This window comes from Oncorhynchus keta, chromosome 15, assembly GCF_023373465.1.
Source record: "Oncorhynchus keta strain PuntledgeMale-10-30-2019 chromosome 15, Oket_V2, whole genome shotgun sequence".
In the NCBI taxonomy this organism is placed as follows: Eukaryota; Metazoa; Chordata; class Actinopteri; order Salmoniformes; family Salmonidae; genus Oncorhynchus; species Oncorhynchus keta.
In genome coordinates this window covers 14,509,692-14,536,710 of record NC_068435.1, presented here as the reverse complement: position 1 = coordinate 14,536,710, position 27,019 = coordinate 14,509,692, and the positions used below count along the sequence as shown (strand labels likewise).

At 43.9% G+C, this 27,019-nt stretch overlaps 3 protein-coding genes across 9 annotated transcripts; 2 read left to right on the top strand and 1 right to left on the bottom strand.

The window, feature by feature from the left end:
* Positions 1–423: 423 nt before the first annotated feature.
* LOC118394484 (zinc finger protein Gfi-1-like) lies at positions 424–6,084 on the top strand. 4 transcript variants are annotated; one of them, XM_035787702.1, is made up of 9 exons: positions 424–494; positions 1,142–1,295; positions 1,799–1,904; positions 3,204–3,397; positions 3,638–3,829; positions 4,051–4,457; positions 4,577–4,714; positions 4,893–5,058; positions 5,395–6,084. In XM_035787702.1, the coding sequence occupies exons 4-9, from the start codon at positions 3,286–3,288 to the stop codon at positions 5,571–5,573; spliced, it is 1,194 nt and encodes a 397-aa protein (XP_035643595.1). In that variant the 5' UTR covers positions 424–494; positions 1,142–1,295; positions 1,799–1,904; positions 3,204–3,285; the 3' UTR covers positions 5,574–6,084. The 4 variants fall into 4 exon arrangements, with proteins under 4 accessions (XP_035643595.1, XP_052319418.1, XP_052319416.1 ...); XM_052463458.1 differs by lacking the exon at positions 1,799–1,904; XM_052463456.1 differs by lacking the exons at positions 424–494; positions 1,142–1,295 and having other exon boundaries at positions 1,305–1,904.
* Positions 6,085–8,024: 1,940 nt separating this feature from the next.
* On the bottom strand, positions 8,025–17,158 carry LOC118395181 (uncharacterized). 4 transcript variants are annotated; one of them, XM_052463452.1, is made up of 8 exons: positions 17,092–17,158; positions 16,695–16,830; positions 16,379–16,432; positions 16,189–16,276; positions 16,004–16,031; positions 9,341–15,759; positions 8,999–9,052; positions 8,025–8,775 (listed from the first exon to the last, which is right to left on the bottom strand). In XM_052463452.1, exon 6 carries the CDS (start codon positions 13,047–13,049, stop codon positions 11,718–11,720), a length of 1,332 nt encoding a protein of 443 aa, XP_052319412.1. In that variant the 5' UTR covers positions 13,050–15,759; positions 16,004–16,031; positions 16,189–16,276; positions 16,379–16,432; positions 16,695–16,830; positions 17,092–17,158; the 3' UTR covers positions 8,025–8,775; positions 8,999–9,052; positions 9,341–11,717. The 4 variants fall into 4 exon arrangements, with proteins under 4 accessions (XP_052319412.1, XP_052319413.1, XP_052319415.1 ...); XM_052463453.1 differs by having other exon boundaries at positions 17,062–17,156; XM_052463455.1 differs by having other exon boundaries at positions 17,012–17,138.
* On the top strand, positions 16,743–26,993 carry glmna (glomulin, FKBP associated protein a). Its single transcript, XM_035787693.2, has 20 exons — positions 16,743–16,805; positions 17,184–17,245; positions 17,742–17,832; positions 18,691–18,816; positions 19,220–19,333; positions 19,651–19,759; positions 20,027–20,261; positions 20,549–20,648; positions 21,091–21,272; positions 21,449–21,502; positions 21,625–21,655; positions 21,761–21,850; positions 21,992–22,033; positions 23,744–23,817; positions 23,896–23,980; positions 24,135–24,244; positions 24,407–24,470; positions 24,638–24,776; positions 26,277–26,359; positions 26,498–26,993. The coding sequence occupies exons 3-20, from the start codon at positions 17,794–17,796 to the stop codon at positions 26,585–26,587; spliced, it is 1,767 nt and encodes a 588-aa protein (XP_035643586.1). The 5' UTR covers positions 16,743–16,805; positions 17,184–17,245; positions 17,742–17,793; the 3' UTR covers positions 26,588–26,993.
* Positions 26,994–27,019: the final 26 nt, after the last annotated feature.

Below are 27,019 nucleotides of genomic sequence, written 5' to 3'. Positions count from 1 at the left end.
AGTTGTCTTCTGAGAGATTAACAGGGACTGTGTGGTGTTGAAGCGACAGCATTGCACAGGTAAAATACTATATATACTTTCCAGGAACAGTAGTCACATACTTTCTCTCTGCGCAGATATGGTTTCAAGAACATTAGCTTGAGCTGCAGATATAGACTGGTGGTTCAGAGACAGCAAGTCAAAGCCCACGTTTATTTCTATAGCATGTTTGAGAAAGTTGAAAGAAAAAAACCACAAGCTGTTATCACAGCGACTCTTTGCAGCTATTTCAATCACATATTTGGCTGAGAGACTGTAGCGTTTACCACCAGGGTCTCTGGATGGTGAGAAAAGGGGAGAGAGAAAAAAAGCCCGGCTGACGAGATGATGACCTGCCGCAGCGTTGATAGCGCCTGCTCTGCACTGTGTTTGATTTCCTGTTCTGCCTCTGAGTTTATACTCTCCAATTCCTTCAGCTCTGCTCAGATAGATATCACTCTGCAACACTGCACAAGGTCAGTCTGCTTTGCCTTTACCTCAATGCAGTGTGATTGTGATTGACTGCTCAAAAGGATGCAAAGATATTTGCACTCCTTTTAATTTTTGTAATGGCTTATATGGTCATTATTATAGACAAGACAGAGTGTTGGGCTTGATGCACTTGATGCTCTTAGTTTGCTTGATGCTCTTAATGCCTCAGACACCATATTAAGTCTGTACAGTATCGTACATGTCAAGCTATTTATCTAATCAGTCTCATTCTCAAGACCCTAAAAGGCACATAAAGGTGCATCCTCCACTGAGGTCCCATGCAAATGGGATTTTTCCCTCCAGATATCTTGATGCAGATCAAAACTTCAGGGAACAAAAACTCAAAAGATTATACATATTTCACAGACCCGGGTTCAAATAGTATTTGAGTTGTTATCTTTCAAATCCTCAAATTTGATTGAGTCTGATGGAGTGCCAGATGGGAGAGGTTTGCACTTGGGTCTATTGCATTGGTTCAATTTTACCAGGCATGCTCAATCAAGCCAACTCAATTATTTGAACCCAGATGTGATATCAAATTCATAAAGAGAAACAATGAAGGCCACTATGCCCTGCCCTGTGTGTAAGAGTAGGCATTGGTGCATCAAGTGACAGTCCGTCTGGCTTTCAGGTTGGAGGCCTTCTATTCCAGTGAACTCCATCCAGTGACAGTCCGTCTGGTTTTAAGGGTGGAGGCCCTCTAATCAAGTGAACTTCCACCTGCAGGAAAGTGAAAACCAGGAGAGAAGACAACAATGAGCTATTCATGTCAGTCAAGATGCCTGGTCAGTTCAGTACACAAATAGTTCAGATAATGAATAGTTGCGAGATCCATTTAAAGGAATGTTTAGGATCTGTCTGAAATTACACAGCTTCTGTGTGGGCATTGGCACTGTCACAGCTAAGGATAAGTCTAGCCAGCCCATAACCCGTAGGTCTAATATTGGAAACATCATTACAAACTCACAGCCCTACCTTGAGCTGTAAATAGACAAACAGAGTAAAATTGGGATATGGAAAAGCTGCTTTGGAACATGAGTTGTCTGTGGGAATTTTTAAATGATGATTCATTGGGTGTTGTGTTATTAATTCATGAGGAGGTATAACTTTGTTATAACATCAAATCAAATTGGTTGAATTCATTTCATATGACTTGATTGTCAAACAAGGTAGAACAATTGAAGTAAGCCTACAAATTATTTAGAATAGCCCTTTATGTCATTAGTGATCAGGCCTAATCACTGTCTATTTACTGAAAGTTGTGCAAAAAAATCTGAAGTTCAGGAAGTTGTCAGCTGTTTAAAGGTCATGACAGCCGCACAGCTGCTGTGTTCAGATGAGAGAGAAGGAACGCTGCAAGTGGCGTCTATTACGCATGTGGACACCGTGTACGGGTAGGTCTCAATGCATTAGACTTAAATAACAAAAAATGTAACTGAAACTGTTTTGTTTCTTGACAATTTTAACAATGTAGACTAAATGTGAATGCTTCTATGTGTGGTTGATTGAGTGTCAAATGTTTTAAGGTAATTAATTAAATACTTTTTTGGGGGGGGGGGGCAATACTTCTGATGTCAAGTGATTTATCAATTACCTAAAGTTGCAATGTGTTGGAGGTGTTAGTTGTTACTCAAAAGGCTCTGTAAATAAATAATAATAAGCACGGGTAAACTACTTTGGCTATGAGTATCGAGCATGTGTTCCAACTTTGCTTATCTCAAGTTGTACTTGCAGGTTCAACTAACAACGTTCTTTCCCACACCGTCCAGAAATCGATATCACTTTGCTTTCAGACAACGTCGAACACCAACTTTGAACAAAAAAATCCTCGCAATGATTTAATTTGAAGCTTAGTGATTTCTGGAATAGGATAAATGACAACATCTCAATTCACTCCAGCTGTTTTTAATCTATGGCGAGCCGAACCCTGGGCACGGGCGTCTCATGTCATTGAAATGACGTGAAAACGTTGATTAAACCAGTGTGCCCAGTGGGAACTGATATAACAATATAGCCTTGACATGCTTTTGCATTACGCATTTGGATAAGATACATTTGGAAGAAGTTGTTGGGTCTATATGGGTGAATTAGCCAGCATGTTAACTGACGGTGGTTCAGTAAGGGATACCTCAGGTCCGCACATGCAGACGGTTGCATGGAGAGGGCTCGTCACCTTGCCGTGCATGCGTCATTAATGGGATATCATTGCCGGTGGGTGAGCTCTGAGAAGGTACCGCAGGATCCGTTTACATTGACATGGGCCTAGCTGCATAGGCCATTAATGAAGGGAGGGTTAGGGCTTTAAATCGAAAAAAATATTCTAAAGACTCCACATCATAATCAAAGAAATTCCAATAAGATTATGTCAATTTTAACCCAATGCACACGCGTTTAAACCAATCATTGTATCAAATGATAATCTGTCATCTGATTCTGAAGAAACTCAAATATTACCTGTCATGAAAGGAAACAACTACTATGGCCTCTTAATGACCTTTTTGAAATATTATAAATTGTGGTATTCAATCACACACTCCGCAGACCGTGGAGGGCAGTAAGTTCCTCTGGCCACCTGTCTAACAACACCTGGTGAACGCGCAGGTGCCTTTGGGCAATGCGCATGCTTCATCTCCTGCCAAAAAAATCCCTATGCTGGATGAACCTGTCAACCAATGGTATTCAAATCTTTCCAGAGATAAAATAGGTCCGTGTGGACGAAGAGGATTTCATCACAAGTGACCAGGGATCTTGACAGTCACACAGCAGAGAGTAACCATGCCGAGGTCATTTTTGGTGAAGAGTAAACGAGCACATAGCTACCACCAACCACGATACCTGGATGATGACTACATTAGAATGGATACTATTTTAGCCCATATATGCGCAGGTATGTCTATCTGTGATGCTGCTCTCAACGTATGTCTTGCCTAGGCCTGGACTTAATTATAATACATTATGCACGTCACACACAACTCTGTCTGGATATGGATACGATTCAAAAGTGTCTAAATTCGCGTCAAATATTTATGTTTACTTTTTAGAATTAACAAATAAAATATAAAACTATGACGAATATTGTGAGCTTGAGATAAGTGCCAGTCCTTGCTCTCTTTCGCTGTGGCTATAGAAAGCAAATTGCAGGTTGAGTTTGAGGGGAACTGTGACGCGCAGGTTGCACCTAACCTCTCCCCCGAATCCCGTCTGGTGCACACGGCTGACCACTCGCCCATCTACCCGCTGAGCTGCGAGGGCAGCGTGTGCGACCGCTTCTCGGACTATGACGACTACTGGCGCCCTCCATCTCCATCTGCATCACCAGGTTTGTGTTTACAGTTTGTTGTGATGTCATCATTACGCATATGCGCACTGCATCTCCAAACATGGTTATTTGAGGCTGTCCCTCTCCTTTTCATATTTTAGCACTTTTATCCTTCAATATAGGCTACCAGAATATTAAAGGATGTATTATTTAATAACTATGACCTATTTTTGTCAATAGTATTTGGAAACGTGACGACTCATAGTCCAAATGTTTTCCAGATTCGGAACAATGCTTCACTCCGTCAGCAGACGACGCTCACCCTTTCGCCATTCCATTTCGCCCTTACCCATGGATTGCCTACTCTGGCTCCGAGCTCCGGCACCTTGTGCAGCGAACATATCAACACAATCTCCCCACAACCCTGGAGCCCGACATACAGATGGGCCTCTATGGATCCGAGGATGGTGCCACCAACTCCCTCATTTACGCACAGAGGGGCCCAAACACTGGATTTTATAGGGACTTTGGGTCGACGGTGTTCCCTACCTATAGAATGCGGGACGCCGACCAGTTATATTCGGACATCAAGCTGAAGACCAAGGCCTCTGAAATCAAGTCTGAATCCGATCTCATCTGTTCCCGTATAGAACCAAGTGGATCGTACAAATGCATCAAGTGTTGCAAGGTGGGCCTAGCCACACTCATCTATCAAAACGTATGGCAACGATAAACAATTGTTCGGTTTCAATTGGGTGATTGTCACTTATTAACACATAATACCATCTCTTTCATCCTTTCCGAAAGGTATTCTCGACGCCGCACGGGTTAGAGGTTCACGTTCGTCGGTCGCATAGCGGTACTCGCCCCTTTGCCTGTGGATTGTGTGGGAAAACGTTTGGGCATGCAGTGAGCCTCGAACAACACAAGGGTGTTCACTCACAGGTAAGGCCCAAATGCCTATGTCACTTAATATTTGGACCTTTAGGCCTACTTTCTCCTATGCCTATTGGGAATCAATACCACGTGTAATGCATGCGTAAACGACAAAAACGCAATGGATGAAATTAAAAGGTGCAGACGGCCACATGTCACATGTACTCACATCTTACCTGGTTCACAGGAGAGGAGCTTCAACTGTAAAATATGTGACAAAAGCTTCAAGCGCTCGTCCACGCTGTCCACGCACTTGCTTATCCACTCGGACACGCGGCCCTACCCTTGTCAGTACTGCGGGAAGAGATTCCATCAGAAGTCCGACATGAAGAAACACACCTTTATCCATACAGGTGAGAGATCCCGCACCAACCACAAAAGATAAGTTACTGATTTTAAAAGATTATATAAAATATTTTACAAACGCCTGTTATATATATTAAAAGTGTCAACCAACCCAAAAGTAACTTTTCCCTCTGGGCACACACTGGTTGAATTAATGTTGTTTCCACGTCAGTTCAATTAAATTACGTTAAACCAACGTGGAATAGACCTTGAATTGACCTCGGTGCCCAGTGGGTATGCATATTATGTTTCTAAAAGTCAGATAATTAGGCACGAGAACAATCACAGCAGATATGGAGAGCTCAAAGGGACACTTTCATAATGCAACTTGTTTACATTATCAGGTGAGAAGCCGCACAAGTGCCAGGTATGCGGGAAGGCCTTCAGTCAGAGCTCCAACCTCATCACGCACAGCCGCAAGCACACAGGCTTCAAACCTTTCGGCTGCGGCCTCTGCGGCAAAGGATTCCAAAGGAAAGTGGATATGAGGAGGCACAAGGAAACACAACATGGATTGAAATGAAAAACTGTCAACACCGAAAAACTGTGCTGGAGAATTGTATTCTTTTAATACATGTAGCGTAAATATGTCCCTTTCAAAATACGTTTATGTTATTCTATCATTGCTTGGCTATATTATGCCTAATTGTTTTCCTTCTTGAATTCTTGTTTTGAAAATTAAACATGTATTTATTAAATAGGCCTATAGATTTTCATTAGCTACAGGCCAAATTCTGAATAGCGTTTCACACAACAAAATACAGGATTTAAAAGTTTTGGTTGTGATCCACAAGGATTGTATTTGCGCATAATTCGTTTTAGCCTAGCCTATTTGTTTTCTTCTCGAGAAGAAACCGGCTGGTTAAATGCTATAGCTTAGTAGGCTATTTATCGGAACATTTTAATATTAATGCCTGTTTAATTAATTAACGCCTTTAATTATCCAACACAGTCGCTTTATAATCTGCTGTGTATACCGAATCCATGAGTTGATGAATTTATGCTCTTTTGTCTGAATATACATTTTAAATGTTCCCTTGTCTTTTGTAAAAAAAAACAACCAATGATAGGCTTATAAGTGAAGACATCTAAACCAAACATGTGCATATATATACATGTATGAAGGCCTATATATATATATGGATGAAGGCCTATATATATATATAATAGGCCTTCATCCAAAATTGTTGTCAGCACAAACACACATTTTTATCACAAAAGGCGGCACACCCATTTGTGTAAACTGAGTCAAAACCCTATTTTCAGTTCTCACTTGGTAGACAGCAGGTTTGATAAACTGGGACACCATTATTACAGTCCTAATTGTACCCCAAAAACAATTCAATGTTGTGTGATTAGGAAACATCTGAGAATTTCAGAAATATATCATGTGTTGTATATGTTGGCAAGATAAAGTGTCACATTTTTTCTGAATTCCTTCAAATAACAGTACTAATAACAATTCTACAAGACAAAATGAACAAGAAATTGTACTACAAGAACCAGAACCTTGCCTAACCTAAGTACAGGTGTTCCCTAATGTAAACCGGATCTTTCCTCCATTGGAAAAGCCTAGAAGCCTGTCCTACTTTAGCTAGCTATGTTTAGTAAAGCGGGACAACAAAAAAGTGCTGAATTATAAAATGTAAACATAATATTGGCAACTTAAAAAAAATGTATTTGATGCACCAGTAGTATGCACATTTACATCACAACTTGGCACTGTTCATTATGAGTTGTATGGCCAACAGAAAAAAGCTATATGTCACTGTGCATTGTAAGGTGAACTTCCTGTTTGAAGTTTGCTCTTGGTGCTTTCAAGACAACTGGGAACTCAGAGAAAAAAATATGTCAAATCACGACGTCCAGATCGGATATCTAGAAAGAGGTTAGAGTTGCTGACTTGGAATTCCGAGTTGAATCAGTTCAAAACGATTTTCCCAACTCAGAGCAAGTTTCTTTCGGGAGTTCCCAGTTGATGTGAACTCACTGACGTCGGAGATTTCGGCCAAGTACCCAGTTGTTTTGAACGTGGCATCTGCCCCCTCTATGATGTCACACCAACGAAGTGATGTGATTTTTATCATGTGGTTGGTTTCTCTGCAAGGGCATTTTTTTACTGTTTACAAACTGTCTTTCTATTTGTGCAACTAAATTAATCGGAACTAGGAATCTCAGAAATGTCCGCTTTACTAACTAGTTAAACATGGCTCGTGCATAACTACAACCAGTTTGCAAGTGTGGCATTTCCGAGTTTAGTAATATCTGAACGTGGCATTAGTGTTGGTGCTTTCAAGACAACTGGGAACTCAGAAAAAAAACGAGGCATCAGTGATCTTCAGGTCGGAAAGTCAGAGCTCGAGAAAGATGCCAGAGTTTCTGACTTGGAATTCCGAGTTGGATGACCCTTCAAAACGTTTCACCCCCTCCGAGTTCCCAGTTGTCTTGAACGCACTGATGTCGGAGATTTCCGAGTTCCAAGTTGTTTTTAACGTGGCATAACAATAATTTAGATTTTCTCTTGTCAGACCAATGAATATATGCTTCAGGATTAAGCTGTCCCAGTTTATATGATGTTCCACTTTCTGAATTCACCCTATAGGCTTTTACAACTTCGACACAATTCTATTGCACAATATTTTAAATATATAAATAATATAGTTTAAATGAACAAGGAAAAAATGAAAACTCGCACCAACAAAATTAACATGTTATTGGCTTCACGCGAAAATCTTTAGAAATAATATACTAAGGTTATTTATATCTGTAACCGCATAATCCTAAAATCTTTGAATAATAAAATACACAAAATATCCATAAAGAATCACGATAAAATATTTGTATCCCCTTCAAAATGCTCCTCAGATAATGTTTCAATTCGCGCGAGCCACCTGGTCCAAAACAAATATTTTCAGACACAACTTTGTCACACTTGGAACAAATGAGATTACAACACCATAAACTTTCTGTGAAGGAAGCCGGGATAAACAGCGACACATTTATTGCACCATCCTCTTCCAGTATGGCAATATAGTCGATCACATGACATTTTTATACACAGTGGAAAACCTGAGTGTGATTTATTTGGTTGTATAGAAGCATGGGGTTAAACATTGGGAGGCTTGTAACTTTGAAGATTTGATTTAGACATTTACAGTATCATCAGATTCAGTATATCAGTGTTTGTTTGAAAATTAGAAGAGGCATAATACGACTATACATTTCCGCCATGAAGCTGTGAACGATGCACCTGTGTAATAACAAGCCTATTCGATGATACAGTACGTCTGCAGAATCTTCTTGGAAATTACAGTCTTCATTTCAGAGCACTAAAGCCTCAACAAGCACTGTCCATATCCCGAGAGAAGATGAAAAGTAATTTCTCTCAATTCTCAATAGTTGTATCAATAAAATTGAAAAATCAACCAAACCAAAGTAATACAAAAAAGGCAAGGCAAGGTTCTCCAATAGTGATTTCAAATAAAAGTAAATCAATGATATCAGAAGTGCGATTACCTCCAGCCCTTGCCGTTCTGATAGGAAACATGTAAAGATTTGGCTGTAACAGTAAAGAAAGTAGTATATAGTAGAGGATACTGGATGGCTATGGTTGTGAGTAGCTAGACTAGGCTCTGTAGGTCCTGAAGTGACAGCTGCTACATCAGAATAGAGAGGTATTCGACTGAGGTCGGGTTCTTCAGGGCCTCCCGTACACCACTGATAACCTGCAACACACAAACACAACATGGTCAGGAAAAACCAAGGGTTATCCTACAAAGCAGGTTTGAGGAGTTAGCGAGGTAACTTTGGTCAACTCTTGAGTTCAACTCGGGATAACCGTAATTCAATAGTGGCTCACCTTTTAAGCCTGGTAAATGTATATGCAACGAATCCATCAGAACTATAACCTGCTCTGGGGAAGAGCAACTCACGGCCAATGCCACTTACCCTGAATGAAATGACTGAGCCACGAGTTGAGGACCAATGAAATCAGATTCCCTCCTTCATTTGAGGAAGACAATTGATTATATATTTTAATAAAATGTCTGTGTTAAAAAATAAAAATGTTAAAATATATCACATTACCCATTTAGTAATGACAGAAAGCATTAGGGGTGGGAAAGGTGTTTGTGCATTGATAAGCACACCAAAGCAAACCAAAGTCGGCACGAACAATAATAAAATACAGAAGGAACTTCGAAAATCCTATTTCACGCCACAGCTTGCTGGATTTGCAAGAAAAATATTATTTAATTTTGATTTCAGCACAAATGAAAATGTGGCACTTACTCGCCCATATATTGACGTTTCAGTATTAAGTCACTGAAGAGTTTTATCGTCCGACCAACCATGTGCTACATGCACGCGTAGTTACAAGCCTGCTAGAGTTAGCAGCAGACGGACGAGCAATATCCACCGTCATAGTACGGACGAAGCCTATGAAATGCGAAGCTAATTGAAGCTGATTAGCTTTAGAAAACCATGAGTAGATCTAGCTTGCTTCATAGGATCCCCCCCTGGATTCTAGCAGATCGCACCTTGTCGGCTATGCACCCTTTGGGCTCCCGAGTGGCGCAGCGGTCTAAGTTTAAACGGAATCTTCTCGACTGCAATCCACTCTAAAGTGATGGGTCAACTTTTGCAACAAGGCAAATTAATTTAAAGTGAGGCCTGTTAAGCTCTCGAGTGGCGCAGCGGTCTAGAGGCGTCACTACAGACCGCGGTTCGATTCCAGGCTGTATCACAACTGGCCGTGATTGGGAGTCCCATAGGGCGGCACACAATTGGCCCAGCCTCGTCCGGGTTAGGGTTTGGCCGGGGTAGGCCGTCATTGTAAATAATCATTTGTTCTTAACTGACTTGCCTAGATAAACAAAGATTAAAAAATAAAAACATTAAAGGCAATGTTCCCACGTTTGCTGAGACCGCATTCCATAAATGATACATCTGTCGGCTCAATAGTAAATGACCTTTGGTGGTAGCAAGCAGACTAGGTATCAACAGACAATCCAGAATGGGCTGAAAACTAATGAGCTTCGATTGGCCAACAGTAACGAGATGTCACTGAGTATTTGCATAAAGTTCCACATTCCCCAACTTTGGTCCCGCCCTTTTCAAGTCCCTAGCCCATGTTCTTATTGCCCAACGGTACCGCCCACTTCGCTTCTGTCATTGAAAATAAACGTGCTTCTGTTGTTTCATCGCCCCCGACGCGACATGCAGATCTCCGCAGGCATCTATAGTAAATATGTATATGATTTCTGGGTGGCAATAGGACTAATCTCTTCAGCAGCACAATGCACATGTTGGTAAAGTTTACAAAGCTGTGTGTTTAAGGGAACACTTTATTTTGTATAGCCAGTAGGGATGGGTAAGGCATTCCAGATTATATATTTGCCTTTGGTGATGGGAAAAGTATATCAGAAATAGGCTAACCAGAGGGCTGGTGAATATGTTTTAGGAATACCGGAGCACAGTGAGTATGTCTCCTGGAGCAATGCTGCTACCTGGGTCTAGTGTTGCATGAGGCCCATCCATTATTCACATGATTCACCTAACAACAACAACAGAGGCCTGACTAATTACACAGCTGCCATGCAGGAGCTAGGCCTCAACTGCAAATTATTAATGAGATGGATAGTTGGATAGTTGACTCAAATGCTAATGGCTTGGTACTGTTCTATGGTCCTGCAGATATATTTGTAAGTAAAAAAAAAATATGGATAACACTTCGGATAAGTATGTATGCTTTATGATGCGCTTATAATGCAATGTAAGACTTGTCATAAGACTAACTTATAATTTCTTATAATATACATCATTATGAGCAGGACTAAATACGAGATATTTTGAGTTAGTTGAAACCATACTGCAGCCAACAGCCAGGTACAACATTCAATTATTTGTTGAGCACCTCACTCAATAAGGCATGTTCTTTACCATCTACTTATCAGATTGGATGAAGACAACATCTGTAGCCTTGATAAGGTGATATCAGCTCAAGAAAGCGTCATCTCCCATTTATTTAGACAGCTATAAATCAGAGCTGAAGTTATGTCCCTGTTTCCTCTCTGGGGTGGTGTACACAGTGGATCAGTTAGGGACCAAATGGAATGTTTCCCAGGGCGTGTGTGTCGCCCCGGGCTGCTGCATCACGGATCTAGAGAGGGTTGGGGTTGGGGGGGTAATCAGGTGGAGGAGATAAGGCCCGAGAGGCGTCTGTGTGTACACAGACGGGAGCAGCACGGAACTGTCCCACACAGCGCCTGCTAGGCTCACGCCCTGCCACCGACCTGCCTGGGGAAGTAGTGCACACACACACGCCATCTGGCACAGGTCAAACAATGCAAGGGCAAGCACACAATGCAGATTGGAGATGCCACACACACACACCACTGTATATTTCACAGGGCAACATAAAACACAAGGAAACCTTTGAATTGCTGTGCCTGTGGTTATGTATATGCATTTTTCATAACAATGAATATACCATTTCTAATTCTATGCATATCTTAATGAAATCATGAGTTTTAACAGGTTGGCATTCACTTTTGTGATGTTTAAAATGTACCAAAGAGAGCATCCAAAAGAACACACACACACTCATGTGCACACACACACACTGCAGTGCACCCTGGATACACACAAGTAGAGATAAATCACTAGGTTAAGTTTGTTGAGAGGGTGTTCCCCCAGGTAAAACAATGTTCTCTGATTTCCTCTGCTGATCCCTGACGGATCCTACTGAGGCACAGGCTCTCCAGCTGTTCCTGCAACAGCACATGACACACACACACACACACACACACACACACACACACACACACACACACACACACACACACACACACACACACACACACACACACACACACACACACACACACACACACACACACACACACACACACACACACACACACAGATTAAGGAGCACCATAACGATCATGGTCCCCTCTGGGCCTTTGTGGATAATGTTGGTGTTTGTGAACCTGCCATGGAAAAAAAAAGACACGTATAGTAAACATGACATCGCACTGCCACCAGGCTGGACATCGCACTGCCACCAGGCCTGACATCGCACTGCCACCAGGCCTGACATCGCACTGCCACCAGGCCGGACATCGCACTGCCACCAGGCCTGACATCGCACTGCCACCAGGCCTGACATCGCACTGCCACCAGGCCAGACATCGCACTGCCACCAGGCCAGACATCGCACTGCCACCAGGCCAGACATCGCACTGCCACCAGGCCTGACATCGCACTGCCACCAGGCCAGACATCGCACTGCCACCAGGCCAGACATCGCACTGCCACCAGGCCTGAAATCGCACTGCCACCAGGCTGGACATCGCACTGCCACCAGGCAGGACATCGCACTGCCACCAGGCCGGACATCGCACTGCCACCAGGCCTGACATCGCACTGCCACCAGGCCTGACATCGCACTGCCACCAGGCCAGACATCGCACTGCCACCAGGCCTGACATCGCACTGCCACCAGGCCAGGCATCGCACTGCCACCAGGCCAGGCATCGCACTGCCACCAGGCCAGACATCGCACTGCCACCAGGCCAGACATCGCACTGCCACCAGGCCTGACATCGCACTGCCACCAGGCCTGACATCGCACTGCCACCAGGCCTGACATCGCACTGCCACCAGGCCTGACATCGCACTGCCACCAGGCCGGACATCGCACTGCCACCAGGCCGGACATCGCACTGCCACCAGGCCGGACATCGCACTGCCACCAGGCCTGACATCGCACTGCCACCAGGCCGGACATCGCACTGCCACCAGGCCGGACATCGCACTGCCACCAGGCCTGACATCGCACTGCCACCAGGCCGGACATCGCACTGCCACCAGGCCGGACATCGCACTGCCACCAGGCCGGACATCGCACTGCCACCAGGCCGGACATCGCACTGCCACCAGGCCGGACATCGCACTGCCACCAGGCCTGACATCGCACTGCCACCAGGCTGGACATCGCACTGCCACCAGGCTGGACATCGCTGATTTTCCATGAAAGAGAAAACACAACAGTCTCTGTCCTTTGCTTCAACTTGGCACTGAAAAACTCTAAATCATATTAGCCTAATGTCCAACCATATCAGAGACACCTCATCATATAGATTGAACAATTATAGGTGTTTATTTGACAGTTTGCAGTGTAATGTCTGGCTGCTGTTCCAGCAGGCCTTAGTAGCTAGCAGATACTTCCTGGAAACAGGCCTCTTGCTGAAGGTGTGACTCAAGTGCCTCGCTATTAAATCAGAGCTACAGGAAGTCAATAGCACTCTGCCAATCACTACTTCCTGTTGACTGCACCTCAATCAGCCAATCACAGCCCAGTTAGTGCCCATGACAGGAACAGAGTTCACCTCTGGCAGTTTGGGGCTACCCTGAAAAGTTCACTCAGTTCGTGGAAGCCTTGTCGCCACATAACTTCTCCATAGATACCAGAGCATGTATTCATAGTGTCTCAGAGTAGTAGTTCTGATCTAGGATCATGTGTGTCCTCGTCTCCCGTCCATGTAATCTTATTCACTATGATCAAAAAGCCAATACTGATTCTAGATCAGCACTTCAGATAAGATGGTTTATGACTACGGGACCAGGTAAATATTGACTGAAATAAGAGTGTAAAATGTCCAGTTTCTCTCCCAGACATTATTGGACACTGTAGTAGGAAATGGTGTGTTGAAACAGCAATCTGCAGTGTAATACATCCATTTTTGGACTTATAAATTAACAACACATACCCATTGATTCTTGAAGAATATAACTTGTAAATTGCTTTATTATCTAAGTTCAAATGTCATACCCCATCAGAACCCAAAATATAAGCTTGTTTCACTCCAATGTTAGTAAACAAGCATTTAGCTACACCTTCAGTAGCATCTGCTAAATATGTGTATGCGACCAATACAATTAGATTTCAAATATAAACAAACACTGTATTGCCTCAAAACATGCTTGAAACTCTAATCTAGGACGCTCAGGCCTGGCATCCATAGCTCTGTCTATGAATTTGAGAAGAGTTACATTTCTCCAGGCCCATCCTTTTATTGTTTTTTATTGTTTCAATTAAGGATTGGCCCTTTAACTCTCAGAGTTGACATTGGCACTGACCTGAAGGTCCTGACCAGGCTGTTGTGGTCACTGGAGATGTCAGTCATGGTGAGACGTTTCCCAAGATGAGGAAAACCGGACATATAAATACACACGCATATACACAGAACTTGATTCTTAAGTTGCTGAGATGCGAAGTTCAACAAGACCGAGCTAGTACTTACCAATGCTTCTGTAATATTGCTGGTTGTCAACTATCAGCACATCAGTGACCACATTTCCATTGCATAAAACCGTAGCAGCATTTTCATACAGACACACACACCCTCTAGTGAGCTTCTCAACCGTTATGTGTTTCTGTATGAGGTGCTAGGCATGGGAATCAAACAACCACCCTGGTCCTGGGTGGGGGGTGGAGAGAGAGCATGAGAGAAGGAGAGAGAGCGTAGATGGGAAAGGAGGAGACACAGAGTGAGGGAAAGAAGTGAGGTGAGACATAAAAAAAAACATCTTCATGGTAAAAGCCAACCTCAAAAACAAGACCATCATCATCACGCTTAACATCTATAACATCTCCAATGCTTATATATAGTGCCCCCATCTGGACACTGACGGTTACTACACTACACTTATCCCACACTCACCTCTGGGTCTCAGGGGCTGTTTCCCTGACACCCAGTGGGCTTCCTCCCCTTTGTAGAACTCCCTAACCCTCTGGGGACACGCCGTCCCCTCCATCCCCAACCCCTTCTACAACATCCTCCAGGTTATCTTCATCCAGTTCTTCTTCTTCTCCTCCTTTTTCTTCTTCGTTTCTACTGTTGTTTTATTAAAGTGGTCTGGGCCATATAGGAACTTCATAGTCTCCTCAGTCCACCATTCGTCAAAGGAACTCCATAGGACTTCTAGAAGGTTCAGTCAGACCGAGCCAGGTTTTGGAGTAGTTTCGTGGCCCTTGAGGAGCCCTGGGTCCCCCTCCTGCTCATGCCCAACTGGGTGATAATGAGCCCCGGCTGGGTGGGCTGTGCTGGGGTTGAGTCCCACTGAGGGTTGGGGGTTGGAGCTGGATCTTGATTCTGTACACTGCATTGTGTTGACGGTTGTTAGTACAGAAGATGTAACCGTGACTGGATCTCTATCCTGCATTGTGACTTGGCTCAGTAGTGCTGCGACATCCTCCATAGACCGGCCCTCTGGTGAGCCTCTCTCTTCCAGGAAAGGCTGCTGCTTACTGGGGTGGTTTGTATCTGTTGTGTGTTGTTGGGGTCCATCTATGTCATTGATTGTCTTTGTTGGTTCTTTCTGTGATTCTTCTGTATTCTCCTTCCTTCTTGTCTTCAGCCTTGTTTGTTTGTTTTGGCATCTTTGTGTCCTTCCCTCCCGACCTTCTCTCCCTCTTCTCGTTCCCTCCCCTTCATTGGTGTGCTTGGGCAGACTGCCCCAGCGCACCCTGGGTCCCTGTTGCTGGGAGACTACGCTGGAAACAAAGTGCTGTTCTGTGTCGCTGTGACCGGCTGTACAGGATCATCTGGGGTTCTCTGGGGCCACAGAGTACAGGGGAAGGTTCCTCACATCCTCCTCTCTGAAACACCTCAGTCAGCCTCTCTTCCTCTCCAGTGCTACCGCTACAGACAGACAGAGGGAATCAGGGGGAAGTCAGTCAGTCAAGCCACCAATCAATCAATAAATCAATGGATCTATAATTTAATTTGATGTATACATTCTGTGAATTATTTAATTATTATGCCGTAATGATTGATAAATGGATCCATCCCTCCATCCCTTATAAATCAGTTGAATGACAGCTACACATCTTATCAATTAATTGAGACTATATGAAATTGTAAAAAAAAAAACGAATGTACATACCAATCTCCTTTATTCATTAAGTTTACATCTGGGGGTTGCAAGCAAAAAGAGGAAAAACATGGTCATAAGAGGAGAGTCAACATTTTGGTCATATCTGGACCTATAGGAAAATGGCGGCCTACCTGAGCACGGCTATATCTGCGGTTAACCATGACTCAATGTAAAGTGAAACGGAACATAATTACCTCTTGTGCTTCCTCAATCATAGAGGGCTCTTTGAAATCTGCAGCTCAAATGACTTGGAGGCTTTGTAACAGAATTACTGCAGAAGGACTAGGTCAGAGACGAAAAGGGCATTGTTTCAGTCTTACATGAGTCACGTTCTTCAATGGTGCCGGTCATAACACAATAGAATATCTGATTCTGTACACTGACCTTGCGTTCTGTAATGTCATTTACTTTGTAATTGGCAGAAGTGATCAAGCTTTCCTGCAAATCAAGGACAACATCGTGAATACATGACAGATACCCCACACTACCTGAAATAGCGATGTGGTGCTCCTCGATCAACTTATATCGATTGACAGAAACTGTAAAATCTTTCGATGAGGTCATAGATCCTCTTCTAATACTCAAAAGTGGAACCGTTCCAAATCCGCATGTCACCATCTTAGCCACCAACCACAGATAAAAAGAGCAATCTTGTATTTGGATCAGTGTATTTGTAGACCTCAATCTTTATGGTACTCACACAGTCAAACAGGAAGTCCTCCAGTACGCTATCCTCCAAGAGACACTCCACCACCTGCAGCTCCACCACCTCTTCTCCAGGGCGGGATACATTCTTGCTTCCTCTGCAGAGGTCTGTGCTTTGACACTCTTCCCATCTGTCGAATAAGTGACATTAGGTGTCCGTGCTCATGACAGAACGTAATAAGACAGTTAGCTATAACTTATACTGTAATTAAGTATTAAAGGCTAACGTTGTATGGTTAGCTATGAAACATGTTAGCTAACTATATGTAAACACAACTGTAGCTGCAAGATTGATATCTCCATTTTCATTACTTTTTGAGGGCCTACAGAGACCCAACAATATCCAAACACAATGTTAATACCGGTCTGATGATGCCTTATAAAAACGAAACCTTTTACATTGCTCCTTCTTCATGCTGGTCCAATGTTTTGTACTAATTTCAACTTTGACCTGTGACGTATTACATCTACGGCAATTCATCAGGGTCAACGCTGTCGAAACACTTCCGAATCCACGCGACTGACAGTGTCTCAGATAATTGACATGTAAGTAGCAATTCCTCTAATAAATTAAACCGATTAATACTTTAACTATGGCCTTATATTCTTTATCGTGGAAATTAAGCTGTAGATCCTATGTAGCTTTATGAAACGATTACACTTAGAGTCTATTGTTGCCTCGATTTCTCGCCTCAAGGCAAAGCAGCCACAATAGTGAAGTGATTTGACTCTTCCGTTCTTGCTTATTTCATGTGCGTTTTAGACTAGGCTAGCTACGCCACTAGCATAAACAAACAAAATACAGTTTTATTAAATCACTAATGATGGAGTTAAACCAAGATACATTTCTGACGTTACATCCATTATGTGTGCCACTCACTCACAGCAAATCAGCTGGTGCATACTAAATAGTCCTACTTTGCCTTGACTCTCTGTTTTGTGTGCCACGGTTTCATACATAAAACAAAACTGTGATGACTGCATTCGAAACGTGTTATTTAATAACCCGTACTACTGAACACACATTTTTCCCCCCTCACAGGAGTGTTTAGTGAAGAGATACCCTCTGTTGGAGAACAGCCGAGACAACGAGGATGGCTCTAGAACAACTGAGTGATGTCGTCCAGAGATGTGTAAGTTATAAGAGTACACATAAGACAGGGGTGTGAAATTCCATTTAGGGCTTAGTGTCTGCTGGTTTTAGTTTTTTCCTTTCAATTAAGACCTAGACAACCAGGCGAGGAGAGTACCAAATTAATTAGTGACCTTAATGTATCAATCAAGTACAAGGGAGGAGCAACACACAGACACTCAGCCCTGCATGGAATGAGTTTGACACATGTCCTATGACAACTGAGTTCACCAGAGCATTGTGTTATGGCTGGTCTCGCTCACCAGACGTCCTCCCCAAGCTGGTCTCGCTCACCAGACGTCCTCCCCAAGCTGGTCTCGCTCACCAGACGTCCTCCCCAAGCTGGTCTCGCTCACCAGACGTCCTCCCCAAGCTGGTCTCGCTCACCCAGGCGTCCTCCCCAAGCTGGTCTCGCTCACCCAGACGTCCTCCCCAAGCTGGTCTCGCTCACCAGACGTCCTCCCCAAGCTGGTCCAGGCGTCCTCCCCAAGCTGGTCTCGCTCACCCAGACGTCTTCCCCAAGCTGGTCTCGCTCACCCAGACGTCTTCCCCAAGCTGGTCTCGCTCACCCAGACGTCCTCCCCAAGCTGGTCTCGCTCACCCAGACGTCCTCCCCAAGCTGGTCTCGCTCACCCAGACATCCTCCCCAAGCTGGTCTCGCTCACCAGATGTCCTCCCAAGCTGGTCTCGCTCACCCAGGCGTCCTCCCCAAGCTGGTCTCGCTCACCCAGACGTCCTCCCAAAGCTCAGATGCTTAGTATAGCATGTGCGCAGTAGCATGGGGGCAAGGTTAGTAAAGGACAGACTTACCAACCCCCCTTTCCCCCTCTCTCTTTTTCTCTACCCCTTTCTCATGCAGCAAGCCATCCAGGGTGACAACTATACGACTGAGGATTATTCCGTGTTCCAGATAGCTGGACGTACCTGTCTAGAGGATGGAGAGAGTGCTCAGGTTCTGAGTATTGTCCTAGATGAGGAAAATAAGGTGAACTAAAGATTGTACCAGACATCTATACCAAGTGTACAGTAAAAAATAAATACAAGTTGTATTATCACATATACACTGGATAGGTGCAGTGAAATGTGTTGAAAAAGAGCTGTGTTGTTTTACAGGGTCAGTCATAGTAGTACGGCGCCCAGGGAGCAAATTAGGGTGAAGTGCCTTGCACATCAACAGATGGTCATTTGGATGTGGTGTGCTGCTTCTCAGCTGAAAGGCTCTCTCTCTTAAAGTAGCCTATATATGTACTTTTATAGGGATGTATGGTTGGAACCTGAGGTTTTCCTAACCACATGATCTGACCAGGAAAACCTCTGGGTCATAATGATGGTATATGTTAGTTATTACATAGTGAAGTAATACTACTTCTCCCATTGTTTTTCTGTAGAACATAGTGAGATGTATGGGCTGGAACCTGCTGGGTCCTCTGGTTCAGATTCTGCTGAAGAAGGAGGAAAATAATCTTCCTCACTGCCTCACCATCCTCACACACCTGCTGGAGGTCTGTTGACATGTTCTAATTATTATACGTTATTACAAAGGTCTAATACTCTGCGTTTTGACCAATCATAACAGAACTTTTCACATAAGCTCTTTTTCCGAGCTGATCTGATTGAAATGGGCTGCCTGTCTAAACGCAGCCATATTGTTGTTTTGGTTATAAAATGTAAATATTTGCTAGTCTGGCCCCAGATCACCATAGGAGTTTGCAAGATATTACAAACAGATCTGAGATTAGGCTACATGTTTGCATGTCCAGACACGGAAGTGCATTGACACAGAAAAAGGAACCCTATATTCTTGTGTGTGATTGGTCAGGTTTGCAGTCCCAAGGAGCTACTGGTTGGCTTGCTGGAGCAGGTTGAGGAGGCTCACCCTGACTCCATCGCAGAGACCGTCATCCTCCTGCTGCAGCCACTACAGAAAGGTGAGGAACACCTTTCCACCTCTGAATGGAAAACCCTCAATATTGTTTGACATTCTTGACCATTAAGAAGTTTCTGTATCCCTTTCCCATGCCTTAATGCCTACTCTCTGCTACCACTCTCTCAATCTACACACCCCTTCCCACCCACTTCCTCTACTCCCACCCTAATGCCCTTTGCCCCTACTCACATTTCCCTGTCTACTCCCACCCTTTTCCCCACACTGAACCTCTCCCTTACTGTCCCCACCTCTCCACCCTCCCCCTCAGTGTTGTTGCGGCTGGGCAGCAGGAAGGCCTCCTCGGTGGGCATGACTCTCTCCACTCTGCTGGACCAGGTGGCCAGGCTGCCAGTGCCCCAGACCAAGGAGCAGGAGGAGGACGACGTGTTCAGCCTGTGCCGCTGCTGCTCGGCCCTGCTGGTCTTTGTCAGGCCCTTCGTGGAGGAGGCCAAGCAGAGCAGGACGCCCAAAGAGGATGAGCTGAGGACTGAGCTGCTCAAGTTGTAGGTCTACATGTTTTATTGGGGAGCTATTGAGTTAGCATGTGTATTTTTTTTTTACATAGGGACAGATACAATACACCATCATACTGTAGCTTAGCAGATGAGAATTGGATTCTGATTGTTTAATAGTCGCATGTACAGGGTTGCAGGTGTGATTGCAGGGTACAGTGAAATTCTTTGGCTCCGAGCTCCAACGTTAAAGTACGGTGCATTAAGTGTCTAGGTGCATGAATAGAGTGTGTCTATAACATGTGTATAGAGTGTGTGTGTGTGTGTTGTCACCCTAGTAGTATGAAGAGTCTTTGTGAGCCTCTTCTGGAGGTGCAGCTGAAGGATCCTGAAACCCTAGCAGAATCTCCCCTCAGGAACTTTGCCACAGAGATTCTGGTAAGATGCCTGCTCAGATTGTGACCATTGCTCCTAGAGCTAGCCTGGTTCCAGATCTGTTTGTGTTGTATATCTAAATCCTATGGGCATTGACAACGACTATAGGAGACTGTTAATACAGCACAAGCTAGCTCTTTTTATACTATTCATGAAGATTATATTTCACTTCCATTTAAGTGTTTACATTAGTCATTTTGCAGACGCTTTGGACTTAGTGCCTTGCTCAAGGTCACATCAACAGATTTCTTTACCTAGTCGGCTTGGGGATTCGATCCAGCGACCTTTCGGTTACTGACTCAATGCTCTTAACCGCTAGGCTACCTGAGTTCTCATACAGCTAGGTGAAACTTCATCCTGTATAGGGGTAACTAACTAATAAAGGGCTAACCCTCTCTATACTTAGGTTAACCCTGCTCCTCCTGTGTGTGTGTGTGTTTTGCAGGGCATCCTGTCAGACATCGGGGAGTCCCTCCCTGACCTACTGTCTCACAGCCTGCTGAGGAGGAGAGAGGTGCCTGGGTTCCTGGAGGAAGAGGTGTGCTACCCCAAAGAGTCTCTGGCCTGCCTGGCCTACCTGCTGTTCGTACAGCACATTGCCATGGATACTTTCCCCACAGTCTTCAGGTAGGGAATAAAGACTGTGTGTTTTCAGTTCATATTACTCTGAAAGTACTGTTGCATCTGGCTAAGAAGTTTTTCATTCAATTTGTATTGTATGCCTCGGTGGTATTGGGGTTGGTTGGCTCTTAATGTAGTGCTAAAACAGTGTTGATTGTCCTAACACTCTTTTCTTCTTTCAGTTCAGTGTTTATTCTTCAGTGTAATATGGAATACATCAACCTCTTCTTGAGCAGGTACATATTCATTTACTTTTGACTTTCTTTTCCAATTGATGTAAATGACAAAGTATAGCATTTTATAGACTTCTGTTTTGATTGTGTCTAAATCCAAACAATATATTTGGTGCCCCCCCCAGAACGGAAGAATCCAGACTGCAGAAAGGACTGGTAAGGATCCTCTGTTTAAAAGTCGGAAGACTAGCAATTCTGTACAAGTAACACTTTCTCATTGACCTTCTACAACTCTTAATTGCTTGTTTGTCCTTTGCTAAGGACCTGTATGAAAAGAGCCTGGTTAGGGTTGAGGACAACAGTCTCCCAGTCCAGCTAATGGAGCTCAAATCTTTCTTCAGTGTCCCTCAGGTAAAACAAAACATCCAATATTGATGTAATGCCGCAAATACTTGCGATAGTTTGTGTTTTATCAATCAGTAGAGAGGAATTGCGTCATCCCATCTCGCTGTGTGAATCAGAATGACATTTTATCCTTCCTTTACATTTTAGAACTTGGTGAAAGTCATGACATTGTGTCCAATTCAGCATTTGGTAAGTAACCTGTATACATATACTATGACTACTTTGTCCTCTGGAGGTTGGATTTATAACACATATATATACAGTGGGGCAAAAAGTATTTAGTCAGCCACCAATTGTGCAAGTTCTCCCACTTAAAAAGATGAGAGCCCTGTCATTTTCGTCATAGGTACACTTCAACTATGACAGACAAAATGAGAAAAAAACATCCAGAAAATCACATTGTAGGATTTTTTAAAATGAATTTATTTGCAAATTATGATGGAAAATAAGTATTTGGTCACCTACAAACAAGCAAGATTTCTGGCTCTGACAGACCTGTAACTTCTTCTTTAAGAGGCTCCTCTGTCCTCCACTCGTTACCTGTATTAATGACACCTGTTTGAACTTGTTATCGGTATAAAAGACACCTGTCCACAACCTCAAAGAGTCACACTCCAAACGCCACTATGGCCAAGACCAAAGAGCTGTCAAAGGACACCAGAAACAAAATTGTAGACCTGCATCAGGCTGGGAAGACTGAATCTGCAATAGGTAAGCAGCTTGGTTTGAAGAAATCAACTGTGGGAGCAATTATTAGGAAATGGAAGACATACAAGACCACTGATAATCTCCCTCAATCTGGGGCTACACGCAAGATCTCACCCCGTGGGGTCAAAATGATCACAAGAATGGTGAGCAAAAATCCTAGAACCACACGGGGGGACCTAGTGAATGACCTGCAGAGAGCTGGGACCAAAGCCTACCATTAGTAACACACTACGCCACCAGGGACTAAAATCCTGCAGTGCCAGACGTGTCCCCCTGCTTAAGCCAGTACATGTCCAGGCCCGTCTGAAGTTTGCTAGAGAGCATTTGGATGATCCAGAAGAAGATTGGAAGAATGTCATATGGTCAGATGAAACCAAAATAGAACTTTTTGGTAAAAACTCAACTCGTCGTGTTTGGAGGACAAAGAATGCTGAGTTGCATCCAAAGAACACCATACCTACTGTGAAGCATGGGGGTGGAAACATCATGCTTTGGGGCTGTTTTTCTGCAAAGGGACCAGGACGACTGATCCGTGTAAAGGAAAGAATGAATGTGGCCATATATCGTGAGATTTTGAGTGACAACCTCCTTCCATCAGCAAGGGCATTGAAGATGAAACGTGGCTGGGTCTTTCAGCATGACAATGATCCCAAACACACCTCCCGGGCAACGAAGGAGTGGCTTCGTAAGAAGCATGGCTAGGCCACTCCAGGACCTTGAAATTCTCCAGATCTCAACCCCATAGAAAATCTTTGGAGGGAGTTGAAAGTCCGTGTTGCCCAGCAACAGCCCCAAAACATCACTGCTCTAGAGGAGATCTGCATGGAGGAATGGGCCAAAATACCAGCAACAGTGTGTGAAAACCTTGTGAAGACTTACAGATAACGTTTGACCTCTGTCATTGCCAACAAAGGGTATATAACAAAGTATTGAGATAAACCTTTGTTATTGACCAAATACTTATTTTCCACCATATAATTTGCAAATAAATTCATTAAAAATCCTACAATGTGATTTTCTGGATATTCTTTCTTCTCATTTTGTCTGTCATAGTTGAAGTGTACCTATGATGAAAATTACAGGCCTCTCTCATCTTTTTAAGTGAGAGAACTTGCACAATTGGTGGCTAAATACTTTTTTGCCCCACTGTATTACTAACATTAGCGGTCAAATGTTATTTTCTGTTCACAGAGAATTAAAGGACTAAAAGTACTGCAGTTGAGCATCGATAAATTTGACACGGAAGCCAAATACAAATTCTTCCAGTTAAGTTCACCCCTGTAGAACAATATGGCCGCTCTTTTGTTCTGACACCTTTCTGATAACTTTTCATGTCATTTTAGGTGTATGCTGAAGACAAGTCACCATGCAGGAGTAGAGGGCTACATCATCAAGAACATCAAAAACCAGATCGACTTTGCCTTTAAGGTACGGTGCTCATGGTTTTGTGCCTTGTCAGATTTACATGGATTGCAAATGTAAATGATTTGATATTTTTGGGCTAAAACTTCAAAAAAGTGAACTATACCTTTACCAATGGTGCTATATTACCTATGTAAATGTACATATCTTTCCTCGTCAGCCGGACAAGGGTAACGAGTGGTTCATGGGGGCACACCTGTTCCCTCTCCTGCGTCAGGTGCTGTGTCTCCCCCAGGGTCCTGAGACCGACCTCCTACAGAACCTGGACAGGTCAGTCCACTCCACACCCAACTACCAGTAGTTGATTGATGCAATGTTTTCCACCCACCATCCAAGCAATATTCACTACAATAATTGATCGATTCAAACAAGTTTAGCCCAGTGAGTAGTAGTAGGGTGTAGTGAGACTCAACGCCTTGGTCTTTCTGACAGGGTGATGGAGTCTCTGAACCTGCTGCGCTATTTACTCATCAGAGACAAAGCGTGGAGGAACCAGGTAGCTACTGCCTCAACCACAACACTTATCCATATTGCAGAAGGGATGCATGCAATGTTTATGAACACAAAAAGTGAAATTTTGATATAGTGAGGATGACTGAGGATGTTTACACTATTGCCTTTGGGTTAATTGAATGCACACACTAATCATTCTCTGGTGTCCAGACGGGGATCTGGACTGAGCTGTATAAGATTGAGGACTACTACATGAAGCCACTACGCACAGGGTTGAACATGTCCAAAGCCCACTACGAGGCTGAGCTCCAGAACACCAAAGACAACAGCAAGAAGACCAATGCTAAAGGTGAGACACAACCACTTAGTCTCGTCTAGTGCCAGCTGGTATACCTTCCTAAACTCAGCAGGACCCTGTCTTTCAAAGATAATTCGTAAAAATCCAAATAACTGCACAGATCTTCATTGTAAAGGGTTTAAAAACTGTTTCCCAATGCTTGTTCAATGAACCATAAACAATTAATGAACATGCACCTGTGGAATGGTCGTTAAGACACTAACACCTTGCAGACGGTAGGCAATTTAGGTCACAGTTATGAAAACTAGGACACTAAAGAAGCCTTTCTACTGACTCTGAAAAACACCAAAAGAAAGATGCCCAGGGTCCCTGCCCATCTGCGTGAACGTGCCTTAGGCATGCTGCAAGGAGGCATGAGGACTGCAGATGTGGCCAGGGCAATAAATTGCAATGTCCTTACTGTGAGACGCCTAAGACAGCGCTACAAGAAGACCGGACAGACAGCTGATCGTCCTCGCAGTGGCAGACCACGTGTAACACCTGCACAGGATCGGTACATTCAGACATCACACCTGCGGGACAGGTACAGGATGGCAACAACTGCCCGGGTTACACCAGGAACGCACAATCCCTCCATCAGTGCTCAGACTGTCCGCAAGAGGCTGGACTGAGGGCTTGTAGGCCTGTTGTAAGGCAGGTCGTCACCAGACATCACCGGCAACAACCTCGCCTACAGGCACAAACCCACCGTCGCTGGACCAGACAGGACTGGCAAAAAGTACTCTTCACTGACGAGTTGTGGTTTTGTCTCACCAGGGGTGATGGTCAGATTCGCATTGATCGTTGAAAGAATGAGCGTTACACCGAGGCCTGTACCTTGGAGCGGGATCAATTTGGAGGTGGAGGGTCCGTCATGGTCTGGGGCGGTTTGTCACAGCATCATCGCAGGCAATCTCAAAGCTGTGCGTTACAGGGAAGAAATCCTCCTCCCTCGTGTGGTACCCTTTCTGCAGGCTCATTCTGACATGACACTCCAGCATGACAATGCCACCAGCCAAACGGCTCGTTCTGTGCGTGATTTCCTGCAAGACAGGAATGTCAGTGTTCGGCCATGGCCAGGGAAGAGCCCGGATCTCAATCCCATTGAGCACGTCTGGGACCTGTTGGATCGGAAGGTGAGGGCTAGGGCCATCCCCATCAGAAATGTCCGGGAACTTGCAGGTGCCTTGGTGGAAAAGTAAGGTAACATTTCACAGCAAATCTGGTGCAGTTCATGAGATGCACTGCAGTACTTAATGTAGCTGGTGGCCTTTTGTTCAGGGACACATTCAATTTCTCATAGCCACGTCTGTGAAACTTGTTCAGTTAACTTATGTTCATACAAATATGTACACGTTAAGTTTGCTGAAAATAAACGCAGTTGGCAGTGCGAGGACATTTCTTTTTTTGCAGAGTTTACTTCTGTGGTGTCTATTTTGGCTCCTTAGGGAACGAATTGGCTTTCGATCCATGTTTTCTTCATTTGATAGTAACCTCTGTTTGTCTGAGCAGAGCCCCAGACCCAGGAGTCAGTGTGCTCTCTGACAGTCGGGAACGAGAAGATGCCAAACATGACGCCAGAGATGCAGCTTCAGGTAAAACATTTAATTACATCTGTATAAAAAAATATTGTTTGTCTTTGGGTAATTTGATAATTAGCATGATTTATACATCTCTGCCTACTTTGTATGTAAATGTATTTTTAATCTCATGCTTGCCATTTGTCATTGTAGGTTCTGCACTCAGCACTGCACTCGTTTGACATGATGGAGAGCGTCCTGGCGAGAATAGAGGAAATCATTGAAGTGAAAGAGGAACCCTGAGCAGCAGTGGATCTGGGTTACAATTTCACCGTGTTGTATTGAGGCCTCATAATTGAAACTCCCTCCCTGTTGCCTAGACAAGCGATTTGGGTCATTAAGCAAAGCACTTTGGATCACTTGTTTCTGGTGAACTTTCTTTGGATTCTGACAATGTGGTGATTGTTTTATTCTGACATCGTTACCTAAATATGTCAGGTTCAGGCATAATGACACCAAGACCAGCTTATTGAATACTTGTAATAAAACATGTTCAGTCTTCAACTCGACCAGACTAAATGCTCGATGGCAGTTAATTGTTTTAAATGTCTGCCGTGGCCATTTATTTAGTTACTCAAATGCCACTAAGTTAAATCATGTTGATGGATCTTTGTTAGACAGTTAATAAACTCTAGCCTTTCTAACCATGCTTTGCAAATGTCTTCATCAGTTCCC

What these genes read in the sequence shown, in the direction of transcription:
- glmna (XM_035787693.2), top strand. Translation starts at nt 17,794, where the DNA reads ATGGCTCTAGAACAACTGAGTGATGTCGTCCAGAGATGT. An exon ending in ACAAAGCGTGGAGGAACCAG is followed by an intron (nt 24,471 to 24,637) that starts GTAGCTACTGCC and finishes TCTGGTGTCCAG; the next exon opens with ACGGGGATCTGGACTGAGCT. An exon ending in CGCCAGAGATGCAGCTTCAG is followed by an intron (nt 26,360 to 26,497) that starts GTAAAACATTTA and finishes TTGTCATTGTAG; the next exon opens with GTTCTGCACTCAGCACTGCA.
- LOC118395181 (XM_052463452.1), bottom strand. Translation starts at nt 13,049, where the DNA reads ATGTCCAGCCTGGTGGCAGTGCGATGTCAGGCCTGGTGGCAGTGCGAT.
- LOC118394484 (XM_052463458.1), top strand. Translation starts at nt 3,286, where the DNA reads ATGCCGAGGTCATTTTTGGTGAAGAGTAAACGAGCACATAGCTACCAC. An exon ending in ACAAGGGTGTTCACTCACAG is followed by an intron (nt 4,715 to 4,892) that starts GTAAGGCCCAAA and finishes CCTGGTTCACAG; the next exon opens with GAGAGGAGCTTCAACTGTAA. An exon ending in ACACACCTTTATCCATACAG is followed by an intron (nt 5,059 to 5,394) that starts GTGAGAGATCCC and finishes TTACATTATCAG; the next exon opens with GTGAGAAGCCGCACAAGTGC.